This window comes from Adelges cooleyi, unplaced genomic scaffold (assembly GCF_023614345.1).
Source record: "Adelges cooleyi isolate 19-005CV unplaced genomic scaffold, UGA_ACOO_1.1 ACOO_flye_CR_arks_rails_tigmint_CR_PRNA_2, whole genome shotgun sequence".
In the NCBI taxonomy this organism is placed as follows: Eukaryota; Metazoa; Arthropoda; class Insecta; order Hemiptera; family Adelgidae; genus Adelges; species Adelges cooleyi.
Genome location: NW_026095860.1, coordinates 10119711 through 10136051, shown reverse-complemented (window position 1 = coordinate 10136051; position 16341 = coordinate 10119711). Strand labels below are relative to the sequence as shown.

General features: G+C 36.9%; 1 protein-coding gene across 1 annotated transcript; it reads right to left on the bottom strand.

The window, feature by feature from the left end:
* Positions 1-3165: 3165 nt before the first annotated feature.
* LOC126833898 (ecdysone receptor) lies at positions 3166-15908 on the bottom strand. The gene is made up of 8 exons (XM_050565477.1): positions 15670-15908; positions 13746-14140; positions 8553-8957; positions 4793-4920; positions 4542-4709; positions 4300-4455; positions 3918-4140; positions 3166-3829 (listed from the first exon to the last, which is right to left on the bottom strand). The coding sequence occupies exons 2-8, from the start codon at positions 14071-14073 to the stop codon at positions 3585-3587; spliced, it is 1653 nt and encodes a 550-aa protein (XP_050421434.1). The 5' UTR covers positions 14074-14140; positions 15670-15908; the 3' UTR covers positions 3166-3584.
* Between the last annotated feature and the right edge of the window lie 433 nt (positions 15909-16341).

Below are 16341 nucleotides of genomic sequence, written 5' to 3'. Positions count from 1 at the left end.
AGTCTCTATGGCTTTATGTAACGTTACGGCATCGACCGCACTCTTTACGGTGTTACTGATTTATTATTAAAATCATATATTACAACTTTAAATATTTAATACACCTTTAATTACTCGTTTTTTTTTAACAATACATAAAAAACTTAACGATGTAGAGCGTTCGGTTTTGTTACAGTAATGTTTTGATTTTTCTCTAAAACCACATTTCCTTTTTTTTTTTTAATACAATCTACAAAAAAATGTAAAATACATATTTGTGTATTAATTAATTGCATAATACAAAATGTCTTATTGTACAACGTTGTAGCATCAAGCGTCTCTGTCCAGTATTAATATAATTGTTATCATCGTTATAGTATTATTATAACCGTTATAAAAATATTATCAAAAAACGAAGCTAACTAAAGAATCTCAAATCCAGTCGTTTTCTGTTTAGTAAAAATTATTTTTATTTATGTGTAATTTGTTTTTATATCACATACCTCTATATATATTTGATAATAGTTTTACTTATAAAAAAAGTTATTCATCGTATTTACCGTAATTTTATAAACCTACACTTGTACTATTTTTTTTCTCGTACAAAACAGTAAAAAATACGAATACAAATTTCGGCAGCGTGTGGGATCGTACCGAACCCGATTTGTTTAGAAAACAACAATTTGAATTTGCTTATATTCCTAATTTATTAAAAAATATCTAGTCAAGAGTAAATCTGTTTTTAATTAAATCTGCTGAGGTATGTTTTGAAATGAATCATAAACAACCCGGAACTCTCTCTGTTGGCGAGCATACGTAAATTTAATACCGAATCTGACTAAAAACTGTAGCTACAATAACCTAATAATAGCATTATTAATATGAGGTAAGCTGAGGCTCATATAAAAATTGATTCTATGTTGACGACTTATCATAAATATTGTGTAAGTGCTTAATGTTTTACATATTTTTATAGAGGTATTATCGGTAACCAATAAAATCGTATAACGGTCTAATCGAAGAAAAATAAATTGATCTTTCACTAAATATTCCTCTAATGTAATTGTAACCTTATACATAATATAATATATTAATAATAGGTAACAAATTGTATTATACATAAACTATAAACATACTATAATATTATGCGGATCAACATAATGGTATTAAATATTTTTTCGCAAGGAGTGACGTAAGTAACAAATATAATATAGTCATTATTAACATTGGATACTTATATTTTCTATGGTCAAAAACATTTTTTTTTTTTTTTTTTTAATAACATTACACATTCTTAAATCTATAAAAAGAACAAGATCATTTTTCAATGGTAATTTCTATCGATTTCTTTACAAAATAATTTTTATTACAATATATATATATTCAAATTTCCTAAGAGTTAACATTTGCACGTATTCATAAAATGTACACAATAGTTTAATAATAATAATAATAATTGTAGTATTAAAACTGACGAGTGGGCGGCTGTTTTTGTGTGTTCTTTAATAAAAAAAAAAAAAACCATTCCTATGGACATCAACCTAATAAGTAGAATGTAAAAAACATCATTTCGTATTTTTTTAAATAATAATAATTCCCCCCGACAAAATCCTAAATTCGGACAAGGAATTCCAAATCAAATCACTTGGTAAAGAGCTTTATAACAAAATTTAATAAATTTAAAAAAAAAATAGAACAACATAAGGAATTAATTATCAAAAGAAGAAGAAAAAAGACTGAAAATAACATTTTAACGTACTCGGACAAAAAAAAAAAAAATTATAATAAGGAAGAAAAATATAATATAAAATAATATTGTTGTTGATGTTGTAAATCCTAAATTATTTTAGTGTACGATTGAAAGATGTTTTTTTATTTCAAAAGCATGTGTGTATATATAATATATATATATATAAAGGGGCTGATGAGATATTATTTGATAATATTTATGTTGTGTACTATGAAAAACAACTAGTATAGTCTATAAAACTACAATACTTAATTATTCCATCAACGGAATAATAATTGTAAGTAAGAACCAATAATTACACACGAGTCCCACGGAAAATCAATCGGTGCACGACCAACGACGAGATGAAATTGCTTTATACCTTTTCCTCGCTGTAATGAACTTCTAAACGATTAATTATTTAATAATGAAAATTGAAAAACGTATTGCACACTAGTATAAGTTAATTCAAACAGAAAAAATTAACAATAGTTCAACTTTTGACAAAAAAAAAAATGTCTTAACAACAAACATTATATTGTCATTGTCAAAAAAAAAAAAAAAAACATTTAATAATATTTATGAATTATTATTATTGTGTACTACTTATTGATCGCCAAAAATAGATAGTAAAGTAATTATAGAAGGCAATTGGTCTAAAAAAAAAAAAAAAAATAATAATATAAATATTTAAACGTTGATGTTTACAGTCTTCATCTCAATACACGCGTAATTTATTTATAGTAGGTAGATTATTCTATTTGTAAATTTTGTTTTGTCTTTTTTTTTTTTACTTCAGAACATTTGTCAAAGAAATTTGATTTATATATATATATATATATATGTATGTATAACCATTGCTAATTGTTATTAATTAATTAACACTTGCTACAAAATACTTTCCATTAACAGAATTTAATATTTAGGTTTTGAAAGCATAACAATTTTAAGTAATAAAAAAAAAAACTAATATACTATTTACAAAAAAAAAAGTGCCACTTTATTAACTAAAGCCCTGAACCTATATTTGTACACGTTTAACATAAAACGCCTATATGTTTAATATCTAAAAGATGCTGTTAGTATACACAATATTTATCTTATAATATACATAATAAAATATAAACTAATATCACAGCTTTTGCAAATAGAAATGATGTTTCTTACATTTCATAGAAAAAAATATATATTATAAGGGTGTATATAAATTTGTTAATAATAAAATTAATTTGCTTATTAATAAACATTTTTATATATAAAAAAAAACCTCCAACACGCAGGTACAAAATGGTACAGTCTCAAAAACCACATGAGGATAACGAAAATAATAACGTAGCAACCCCCCCGATTCTCGTAGAGCGTTATTATAAAGAAAGTTCTTTGAAATGTTTAACATAGTCCGTGTTCAAACGAGTTATATAATTGTGATTATAATAACTACAAAAAAAAAAAAAAAAAACAAGAAAAGGGAGTGCTTTAATAATTGTCCATCATCCATCATCCTTGTGTTTAACAACAATCGCAAAACTTTCCTTTCGACACTCAACGATCAATATATTATAATCTTATATTTAAGCACGCTTACAACTAACATACAAACAATATTGTTATTTGACATGCAAGAAGGTTTCTTCGTTTTGCACTTTTTATTTTTAATTAAATCAATAAAATTTAAAATATCAATAGTCTTCCAAAAAACAATACGATTTTTATCGGTTGAATAATCAGAACTCTAAGCTTTTCCGTGTCTGTCGTGATGATAACTGGACGCTTGAATGACCGAATATAATGTTTACACAGTCTTCAAATTAATCACCAGGTAACATGCATACATTGCACGGCCGGGTACAAGGTAACTACTAGCTGCAGCATTTCATTATGGCATGACGTCCCATATTTCGGCCAAGAATGGGGGCACGACTCTGTTTTTGAGTTTTAGCGTCATGCACAACTCGGAGTTTTCATTGCCCAACGTACGCAGCTCGGTGAGAACCGATAGTAGCCGTGCATACCGGACAGTGGCTGTTTCGCGGTCGCGATTGTCCACGTACGCCTTCAAAGACTCCAGGTAGATCTCTTGTATTTTTTCTACTTTCCATCCGTCCAAGAGATTCGGCCTATCTGCAATTTTGGAAAATACGGGTTAGAATCGTAGTTGACAGATAATTACTACTAGTTCAAATACGGTATGCAACGGAGTAGGACTCACTTGAAAATATTACAATGGCCGTCAGAAGGGCGTATTCAGCGTTGTCCACTTTCATTTTGTACATAAACCGACTGAACGACAACTGATTTTCCACAGCATCGCCCAGACCAGCCTTCAAATATGTGTCGGCTGTAAATGGCTGGTTGTTGGCAAACACTATGGAGTCCGTGGTAATATCATATTTCCTAGCAACCCTGAACATCATCGCTTCACTTGAGCAAGCCTAATAAAAAATAAAAAAAAATTATAAAAATGCATTTAATTAATAGGACTAATATATTTTGATGTTTTATCATCAATGGCAGATAAATCAGAGGTTTGGGAAGAAGCATTATTGCATCTAACTCGATAATAATTAATATGAATAATAATTATCAATTACTTTGAGTAAAGTAATTTGATCTTCTCTGACAAGTTTGTCAAATCCTGGTAACCGTTTTGCAAACTCGACAATCAATTGGACAGTGAGTATAGTCATTTCAGTGATTATCCTATACGTCGAGTCGCTTTGCTTCTCTTCGTCTAATTCTTCGGCATTCTAAATGAAACAAGAACAACAATTTTATTACAATTTCAACTGAAACAATACATGTACCTAGTTATTTATTTAGAACAATAAGTTACATTTATCGACAATCGTTTTAGGTCCTTTTCACTTGGAGCCTCGTACTGGTCCTGGAAATAGACGAGTCGGTGAATTAGTTCTTTTTGTTCGGAACTCAACGGCTTCACCTCAGGATAAGGAATAGGCGTCATAGGCGCTCCAATCACCATCGGTTCGCCACATTCAATCTGAAATTACAACACAACATTGTTAATGTCTAAAAAATATACGCAGCTGATTAATTTTTTATTATATTGTTATATTTTCTCACCTTCATCTCTGTAGGTTCTATTTTGATACATTCTGGAGAAACGTCAGTGGTAGAATTAGGCTTGTCTTTTTCTCTCTGAGCTTTTTTCTCCTTTCTTTTTACGGCACATTGGACTTCTGGTACAACACCTACAAAAAAAAAAAAAAAGTTGCAATATTATAAAAACAGTTTACACTCTCCAAATGTCATCATTATGTTAATAATGTATGAGCTTTTTATTAATAAAATAGGCAAATACAAAGCTACTAATACAATATTTTGCCAAAGGTCATAAAGCAGAACGGTGCACGAAAACACAATATATAATATGGATAATAAGTGAAGTTGCTGTTTGGCCACTATTGAAAATATTCCATCAAGTTTAATATAAGTATATACCCAAATAACAATATCTAGAAAAAAATCAAGAAAGGTTAAACGGATCATTGTTAAAGTCTGAACTATTTCACCTGACCGTATGATGTAGTATTTATAACACGACCAACAGAGATTTATTCAATAATTAATATTTACATTATTCTACAAGAATGTATTGCTCATTAAATAATAACACAATATGGACCTTGACCAATCGCGCACAATTATATAGCTGTATTATAAGACTGAATAATACTAATTGTTTTTGATGAAGAAAAACGTATTGAATCATTAGGAATCGTGTAACATACACGGTTTCTGACATGGGTAGTAGAATTAATATATTAATATTTTTTTAAAAGAAACTTTTTGCTGCTACCAATGAAGTGTGGAGACGACCTAGATCACTCTTCTTCCTTGCTAGACGTCAAAAAAACTTATATGACAGAGCTTTCGAGGTCGGTCGTTGCCGCCATTGAAAACCAACTCTGGTCATTTATATTATAATACATCATAATTATTCTAAAACTGTCACCGCCGAAATTCTTTCTTCTGTACTACCGGATCGACTGCTAAATATATACTTGGGAAAAACCAATGACACATTATAACGTCAAGAACTGCGCCTTTATTATTTTTTTTTGGTAATGACGCCACCGACACGGTCGTTGACTCTCTCTGTGACCGTATAGGGTAAATGCGCATAAGATGGCCGCCGTCAAGGTAAATCTATGGTTGAATAAGTCGGTACACTGGTAGATAATACTGGTTGAGTTTTTATTGATGAGTAAATTTGTTTAAAAAAACAACAACGCAATACCCGATAATGGTTATCGTAGAATTAATTGTAATTGAAAAGACATAAAGTTAAGAAAATATTTTCGTTCCATTATCGTTTACCTACACCCAAGGCGGGTGGTTTCGTAATGGTTTAAAGATTTTTATATTATAGGCGGCACCACACACAACATATACCCTATTATACACATTTTTCTATTGTTACAAAACTATACGCGTTATTGTTTTAAAATAATTCGTTTCGATCAAGAATTATTGCTTCTTATTAAAATCACAGCGCAGTGAATTCCGGGTATAGCGCGCGACCATAGCTGTTCATAATATTATAAACAAAAATTCTGAAACCAATCCGCCAAAAACTTTCGAGAACTCGATTAATCCGAAAAGTTTTAAAGTTTTCTTATTTATAAACCTGTGGCTCAAACGCCAACAGGATTAACAAACACGTCACATTGTATGAAACTCTTGGACAAGTTTTATAATAATATATTTTCACTTAAACTTAATTTATAGAAGAAAAAAAACAATAACATTGCCCACCACCAATATACGAAATCGAAAAAATCACTCCAGTAGGACTAAAACCAGTATGATCACACAAAAGAAAAAAAAATTCTACATTGTTAGGCGATTGGTACCCTTATCATAAAATATTTTTTTCAAGATACATACTGTTATCGTTGATATCTTATCACCAAGACATATTGGACGGTATTATTTTAATTCTTCAAACTAGGCGGCTTGACACAAGTCCCACTGTTTGTGCGCATCACATTAAAACTACTTCGCTATTATTAATAATTATTGTGAATATCGGCAAGTAATAATTAAACGCTGAAAACCGCCAAACATAACGCGAACACAGGCGCAACAACAATATAGTCTCAATTCTCCGAAGACAAGTAAAGATGCATACATAACTCATCGGTTTTCTTTATCTACCGGCACGGGATCATGTCGGATAGACAACGCAATACAACACACACAGTATATATATTTATATATATATAAAATATCGCCGTATAATATATGTATATATATATATATATATAAAATATCGCCGTATAATATATATATATATACATATATTATACGGCGATATTTTATTCGGCCGTTGTGCTGCTATTGTACACGTTAAAAGTTTCCTTTGTAAATCACACGGAAAAGGATATAATAATAAATAATATTGTTACGGCGAAAATCAACGGTAGACCTTCTGAGAGGTCCTTGACAGGAGAGGCCTTGCCACCGCCGTTGTATTATCACCACACACTCTCTCATAATATTTTAAGCCAAATTAATCGGGCACGCGTCGACAGGAGTAAATACGCAGTTTTCCGCTCCCAAGGCGTTTTGTCATTTATTATCTATTATTTGCCCACATACAAAATCCATACACACACACATTTTACACATCGATCGTATAGTAATAATAATAATATTAAAAGTAATGGTGGCGAATAAAGGTCGACGCACCACAGAAAAAGCTTGGCAACGCCATCAAAATAATATCAAAAACCGAAAAAAGGCGGCGTTAACATCGGTCAAGGTCGTTCGCGCTTAGTGTGTGTGCCACCGTGGTCAAGTTCGATTTTCTGGCGCGGCCATTTGTTAACTTCTCAATTGGAAACAATAATAATATAATAGAAGTTTGCACGCGCTACACGACGGTTTCCAAAAATTGTATAAACAGTACATTATACATACATTCATTCGCATATCATTATCCCAAGGCCGGTAAAGTCTACTGTATAGGGGTCACCGAACGCCACGTGCAAACATTAATAATAACCCACACACCACTTTACAGTAGAGCCCAAAACTGAAATTACCTAGCGGGGGTCAATCGTAACGTGCGAATCGCGTGCCAAAACCTAAAGAAAAACAATCTACTGTATACTTACTAACCCCCGTTATAAAATACTTGGCGAAATTTGATACCCAATATTAGCCCTACACACCAAGTACATCATCAGATTGTCAGATGTTAAAAACGTCTGTATAGTATTTATGCCACTCGATAATAACACAACAGTAGTATAAAGTCTTTTGTTTTGAAATTTAATTACCGGGACAAAAAATAAAAGATTAGTGATCAGCCTAGCTAGCTAAATATGCCAACATTTTGTAACATAAGTACATAAATTCAATGACCCGAGGTGTGGAAATAACCACCGTGTACATGAACCATTTTATTATTATTCCAACAACTAGATTATATCAAAGGAACAGCCGGTGTGGGCGGTGAATAATATAATATAGTCATGCACCTGCAGCGCGTTATAGCCCTCTGGGTCGATAAAAAGCGCTTGAAAATCAAATTCTGGCTTTGAAGAAAACGTGTAAAAACCTCGTGTCCGTCCATAATCCCATTGGGGGGGGGGGGGGTGCACTATAAAATTGTGTTTAAGGTTCTTAAGGTTTACTGGGGTAAAAAAAAAGTCAATTTTCCCTTTAATTTTCGGTCATTATATTATTATTATTATTGTCCTTTCGAGTTTCGGTTTTATTATATCAAACGAGCAGTGCGTCTCCTGGTCGTGCTAAGCGAAACCGGTTCGAGATAGTAAGGATGTAATGAAATAAATTTAACCGTTGGACTTACATTCGGGCCTCATGCCGACGGTCAGGCATTTTTTCAGCCGACATTCCTGGCACTTGCGCCTCATGTACATGTCGATCTCGCAGTTGTTGCCGTACTTGCACTGGTACACGGCGTTTTTGGTGATGCTCCGCCGGAAGAAGCCTTTGCATCCTTCGCAGGTGAGCGCGTTGTAATGGTACCCGGACGACCGGTCGCCGCACACCAGGCAAAGTTCTTCGGGCGGTCGGTTGTTGAGCACTCCGCCGCCGGCATTCATACCGACACCGGTTCCTCCTCCTCCGTTACCGCCATTGTTGCCGCCGGCGCTGCTGCTGATGGGGTTGTTGCTGATTTTCTTCTTTTTCAGCCCTTCGGAGTGACTGCTGCCGCCGGACAGGCTGTTGGGAGGGGACAGCTCTTCTTTGACTGTAAACAAAACAAACAAAAACAGATATTATTTACCAGATATCAAGTGTGTGGCCAAAAGGGGAAACGGACTCCCGGGCGGCGCACAGGAAGTAAACACAACCCGAAAAAACCTGTTTTCAAAGAAACGGGGCCAAGCGAACACCGGCGCGACCTTGAGGAGAAGGTGCGCGCACGCGGGCCACCGCCATCACGTTTTCGCCTTCGATAATAATATTTTGGTTTTTTAACCGCGCAGAGATTGAAGACCTCGCCGCACCCCGTTTATATACCATCTGCCGTTGTTGTTGTCAAGTGTAATTTTTCATATATATATATATATATACACACACATTATACACTACTACCGATGACCACAACTCGGTAATTATTAATTAATTAATAAGCGCACGACAACGTCGGTCGTTAAGGCGCGCCCGGTGATGTCTTAGACAAATTATTATTGTAATTCGCGTCGGATGGGGCCACTGAATTTTTCTAGGGACTCTTCTTCTTCTCCGCTTACCGCGCATATCTCGGTATTATATATACATACATAATCGCGTCGGTGGAACGTAAATAAATTATTACCTACACCACACGCCGCCGCGCGGAAAATATACCAGGACAATTATTTTACATTGTACGGACGAGTTTATTTTTTTTTTTTGCTATTATTATTTCGAAGAAAATCACTCGGGGAACGCGTTAAAAAAAATAATAATAATAATCGAACATCCAAGGACGTCCGCCCAGCGTTCCGCAATGTGGTCGCCGCCGTCTTGCGGACAAAACGCTGGAAGTTCTTAAATAAAAAATATAATTTATATATGAACGCACTTAACACGGGCGGCCGGCCGACAACCAACAAACGTCTGATCGGACATAATATAATAAATAATTATAAGAAAAAAAAACCACAAACGTAAGATAAATTAATCGTTCACGTGTGTGTGCTGTTTGTGTTTGTGCGTGCGTCTGTCTGTGTAAGAAATGCCGGCTAACATTTTTTCCCCTTGACCTAACCCAACACAGAATCTCTTGTGAGTGTTCTCTCCGTTTGTTGTGCAGCACAACACACACACACGTAGACACATTTACATAATAAAAAAAAACGCTCGCTCTCACCCCGACTAAAAATATATCGTTCAATTATAGACATTCACACACACACATATGACCACAGACGAATTGTATTATATATAACGCACATAAAAGAAAAGAATTACGAGCGACAGATTTATTGGCATTCCTAAACATTACCACGGCCATATATGTATACATATACAATGGCGCGTGGTCCGACCGAGAGAGAGTGAAAGGAAGTGGGGGGAGACGGCCGGCAGATGTTGTGTAGCATATAAAATATTATAAAGGTTATTCTTTTAAGACGCAATAAGTTCATAAAAAAAAGTCCATTACACAACTAGACGGTGGAAATAATTATTTGCGACAAATTATTGCAACACACACACAAATATAACCTATTCAACTTAAAAAAGCCCGAATGGCGTAGTTGGCCAAACGCACTAATCTTGTATAGTCAGCCGTTTGGGGTCCGAGGCGGCCATGAGTAATATCTTGGTTATTTTTCGCCACTCTTGTTGATTACAATATAATACAAACAACGTCACACATTTTCTCCTGCCCAAAACTCAATAATATAGAATTCGGCAATCCATTGTTGCCCGTCTCTCAACGCCACAGGAACAAAATAACAGCGCCATTATATACAACACCACGGTATTACAGCAGCGAATGTAATACTGTACAATATAACATTTTAAGCTGTATGACTGGAGCGATGCCGAGGAGGAGTAGGAGGAGAGGAAGAAGAAGAAGATAATTCTAGGAACTAAAACCGGTTAACGACGGAACGGGCATTGTGTATGTCGGGGCCGAATACAATTGAAAAGCTGTAATAATGTATGTGTATAGTGTGTGTGTGTGTGTACGCGAAATGTTTTTTTTAATAACAATTGGCCAGCTAGACACGGAGAATTTTCCACGGTCCAATCGGTTCGTCGACGCCAGAGCCGGGATAAAAATGATAAAAAAATATACCATCCCCTACAGGACCGCCCAGCTGTACCTGAGAACAAGAACAACAAACTTAGTCCACCGGGTTTAGAGCTGGGTTCTGGCAATTTCCACACTATTTTCCTCGCTAAGGTCGCCGATCATTATGCATATCATTATAATTATAATAAACGGCACGGCGGCCGTGGCAGAGAGAGTGAGGGCAGGCGCAGTGGTCGACGAGCGGAACGCGGAGAAGGCAGCAGAATAAAAAAAGAAGAAATCACAGCCCGTGAAGGTCATGGGGGAAGGGGAGGGCTTTGAATATAGAAAAAAAAACCCAGAATTGAAGAAGAAAAACCACGATGAAAATGGAAAACGGCAATGAAATTTGGTGTGACATCTTGTAAAGTATAAAAAAAAGCTATGTGGTCGATCGGATCTAAGCACGATTACCGTTAATTAACCAAAGTTTATTTATCGTGCACGAGACGGCGGACACGACGGTCGGCGTTGGCAGCAGGCAGCGCCCACGTCGGCGGCACACGTGTGCGGTGTTCTGGTGCCCAAGGTTCATTCCTCTATATATATATTATATTATAACATTATTATTATTATTATTATTATTATAATAATATTACAACGTATGCGTGTACCTATTATAGTATATAGTATTATGGCTGTGTTGTGTTGTGTGCCGCCACGGTCAGGTGAACTGCTGCTGCGCCAGAGCATAATTGTCGATTTGCGGTTTGCGAGAACCACCTTATAAGAGTCGTCGTAAACCGACGAAACGACCAACTGTGTGTGTGTGTTTCGAGAAATAATAAAAAAAACAATAATAATTAACAACCCTCGCAATAGAAGTAGAAGAAAATCAATCGCGTGGGTATGCAACCGATTATTCTTCAATGTCAAGTCCACACACAGGGTGTATCGATTCGCAGCACACTGTATAGGTGGCAACGACACAAACGGATATTGCGTTGTTCCTACTGTATTAACGCTATTAATTGTGAGATTAATATTGGCGAGGGACGTGATGTAATAATAATAATAATAATGTGACTTTCGACCTTTAAAGCGTTCAGCGCGGTGAAAACAAAAAATAACTCAACGACGTAGTTATACATATATACGGCGGTCTATTATAAAAATACAGGCCGGCGGCGATGATCAACAGCTATACAAATAACGTGGGCGACTACTGTTTGACTTGAACGCGACCCACGGTCATAATATCTGTTATTCGGTTGTAATAATATTAATATAATTGTTATTGGATTTTTTTTTTTTTGTATTTTTACAAAACAATCCAACCGGATGATGACACACTCGCAATAATAATCACACATTTATTCTATATCCGTCGATTCTGCTGGTCGGAAGTGATCGTGACCGATCGAAAATACATAACGGTGTGTGTGTTATAAAATACAATATATTGGCGGAAGGAAGTGGCGCGCGAACGTGTTGAGAAATAATTTTGGCGCCTTACCAAACCGAATGAGTCATCCGGACGGCACACAACCGGTTATGGTGGCTCCGAGACAATTCTGTGGGTCTATCAGAAAAAAAAACAATAATAATTAAAATACCATAACTAATTTCACCGGACAACCACTGTCCGATAGTATATATTTTATTAGCCGCTCAATAACCTCCTTACAAGACCTGACGCCACCGCAGTCGTTGACACACGGAGGCCGCTTAATATCATACACCCAAGAAATCTATGTTAGTTATCGTTAGCGACCATCCCGGGTTATGATATATTAATATGATGTACGATATGTCCACCTACGTTACACCACGCGGTGGTAGTTGGAAACAAGAGCATTATTAATTAATGACAAACTTCTATATAATACAGGACTTACCGGTATAGGCCGACGGTAAAGGGGAAAAAGGTATATAGCACTAACTTAATAAGGTAAAAGCCGCCGGAAAGACACGAATGCCGGTTATTGTAAACTTCAACGAAACTCTTCTAAACGGTAGGTATCGCGAAAACTTGTGTACATAGAAAATGATAATTTGATTTGGCCGGCGGGTTGAGAGGTTGGTTAAGTCGAGTTTTATATCATAATTTTCGTACACGTCTAAAGTTAACGACCGCACAAACGACGGTTCGAGGCAAAAATACCAATAAATATAATTTTTTTTCTAAGTGACGCAGCAAATGGATATTCGAAATTACCCTATTCGCGTTTAAAAGGCCTGACACGGTTTGGGTTTTGATCGACAACGGTTTATAGCTGATCGGTCGAGCAAAAAATAAATGTATTTGTTTTTTAAGTGTTATCTCGCGTGCATGTCAGCTGCACACAACCGGGCAGTATTAAATGATCGCCGCCTATATATATAACACACAGGATCACTGCGTTCCGGCATCCTTGATATAATAATAATAATAAACGAAATAAAATACAAGAGACGGTCATAGCACTGCCGGTGAAATAACATAAACACGGTCTCTCCTCGTCGTGCACACATTGTAATATTAGTGTATCGTCGTCGTTGTTTCGGTTATTGTGTCTGTGGGCCATTCGCGTAGGCGTCGACGACCTAGGACCGGTCCTGTGACAGCCGCCATATGGTGTAATCACAACTGCGCATAACGCAAACATAAATACGGATGCATTATCGCACATTAAGACACAATTTAAGTTGCTCTGAATACTTAAGGTTTGATACTTAAGCCGGTCATACTTAAGTAGTGTAAGCACAGACTATTATTAACAAGATGGAGAAGAGATAAGGAGATGATCTCTGCCCGACAAAATATACCTGTTACCATGGGCACAGTAGCGTGCGCCATGAATCGGTTGACGTCGTGGAACTGATGATGATGATGGGGCTGAGAACCGGCGGTGTTGTTGTAATGGTGATGTTGGTGGTGGTGATGGTAAGGCGGCTCGCCGAAGCTGTCGTCGAGCTCCTGCAGGAATTCGATGCTCTCGCGGGTCATGGGGCTGCTGTTGGTGTTGAAAAACGCGTTGATGAACATGCTGGTGGCGGAAAAGCCCGCCGCAGCCGCCGCGGCGGCCGACGACGACGACGTCACCTCGGACGACGACGTCATGGCCCCGTCGTTTTGGGACGCTAATCTCAACATTTCGTCCCGCGCAACCAGAGAGGATCACATTTGAAGACGCGACCACACACTGTCGAGCGGTCGAGTTCTGTAAAAGCACGGCTCTCTCAGTACAAACGCACGCCACACGTTGTGTACGCGGACACCGTCGACTACACAAACCGTCCAAGCCTGTCTGATGATGTTTTTTATACTATTATTAGATTATTTTCTTTTCAATGAGTGAGAAAAGTGTATTATTTTCTTTTCCAAGTTCAAAATTTAGAGTACTAAAATGGCCACTTACAATATATGATTTAACTACCTATTATTATTATGTTCGAAGGGACCGCAGCCGCGCTGAAAATAACAATTATTTACAATAATTTGGTTTTGTTATTTCTTCCAATCGGTTTTCTATAAAATATCATATACGTCATGCCCGTCTCTGTTATTGTTATTATTACCGGCAGCGATTTAATAATAATAACCCGACGTCATAGGCGGACACAATGGAACCTTTTGTGCTCCATCACCAATCCATCGGCTAGGGTTTATTATTTATATGTATTTTTTTTTTTAAAGTTTTTTTCATTACACCATATTATATTATGCAGATGTCAAGATAATTATCACTATTATCCCCGTGTTCCTCCCGCGGTCTTACACGAAAAAAAAAGTATATTTATATATATATATACACGATACATTATTGTAATATAAATTAGAAACGCGTTTTCGATCATACTGCTTGATGTATAAAAAATATACACCGAATCGGTGCAGCAACTTATGAGAGCTACTTTTTTTTTTAAAGTACAATTTTAATTTTTCACGAACCCATTAGGCTAAGCGGTTTTTGTTTATCCGTAAAACATATTAAGTATTATAAAGGTCGTTAACATTTACAAATATTGTCATGTTTCTTGTTGGTCTCTGTGTGTCATATATTTATATTATGGTGGCGGGTTTGGCCGAAAAATTAAAAAAAAATCCATTAAAAACGACATTCCGAACGCGATAACAATAATAATAACACTATGTGGAATTGTAAGTGAACAATACTACACCATATCCATGTTGAAATTGTGCACCTCGCATGAGAACCAAGATAGATAAACACACATTTTCGGAGAGGAGCTAATGCAGAAAAAAAGCACAACATGAACCGCATCGTTGCTTTGGGCTAGCCAATGCGGGTGTCCACGAGGTTAACGCGCCCTATCGAACATAATAATAATACTCTAAAATAGTTTAAAATTATCATCGGGAAACAAGTTACACAACCCTCACATCGCGTAGAAGCTCAAAAACAGTCTATAAACACACACTAAATGTCACACTATGAATTAGCATCTTTGACATTTAGACGGAAAATAAAAACCCGTTTAATGCGCGTTTGAAACCGCAGAGGTCTATTATAATAAGATTAACCGTGTAAACACAGTTTTAATTGGATGTGTACCTTGTTCGAATGTATCCAATTCTTCACTACCCCCCACCCCTCCTAAGGGGGTCGATTAGACAGATTGCAAAGTAAGATTTATTATGTTAGACGACGGTGTGTGTAGTAGGCGAGTCCGGTCAAAAGTACTGCTAAATGGTTGTTAGTTAACAATAATATCGTGGACGTTTTACCTAGGAAAAAATCAACAACAACAGGCGGGTCCAAGACGGAAAACACTGCACTACGGTAAAAAACGCATAAAAACACTAAAAAAACAGTACACGGTTTAGCACACCACAATAATCGCACACTGGCCGGTCGAGGAGAGACTTGAACGCGTGTGGCGGGATGAGACTGCCGGAACGGTGAACTTGAACTGGCGGCCGGGCGGCAGGTAAGAGAGAGTGCGACGTCCGCCGGACGGACAACAGCAGCGGCGGCGGTAGTAGTAGTGGCGGCGGCGGCATTGGCCTCCGATATCAACACCGAGCACGCGAGCGCCGCCGCGCGGTGTGCCGGCGGCGACCGCTAGTGGGGATAAGTTCAGGGCCAACGATCCCCCCCCCCGCACTACTACTACCACCGAGACAGTATACGGCGGTCGACTACCGCCGCCGCCGCCCCCACCAAACACGGCCGACGGGCCTTTCGCGTTTGCGGCGGAGCTTACGCGCCACGCGGCACGAATAAAACGTATGGGAAAAAAAAACGCTCCGGTTCTTACGCAATATTACGAACGCGCGCGCGACGGCCGACGACCGCGCGGTTTTTCATTTTTTTTCTCTCCCTCTCCACGAGTGAAAGTACTCTCTCCGCGAGTACGCGCGCAACCCAACACTATCCTTTTTCAATATTATTATACT

Coding starts and splice junctions, on each gene's coding strand:
- LOC126833898 (XM_050565477.1), bottom strand. CDS start 14,073: ATGTTGAGATTAGCGTCCCAAAACGACGGGGCCATGACGTCGTCGTCC. Junction 4,710..4,792: donor TAGAACCTACAGAGATGAAG/GTGAGAAAATAT, acceptor TTGTAATTTCAG/ATTGAATGTGGCGAACCGAT. Junction 3,830..3,917: donor GGCCATTGTAATATTTTCAA/GTGAGTCCTACT, acceptor CCAAAATTGCAG/ATAGGCCGAATCTCTTGGAC.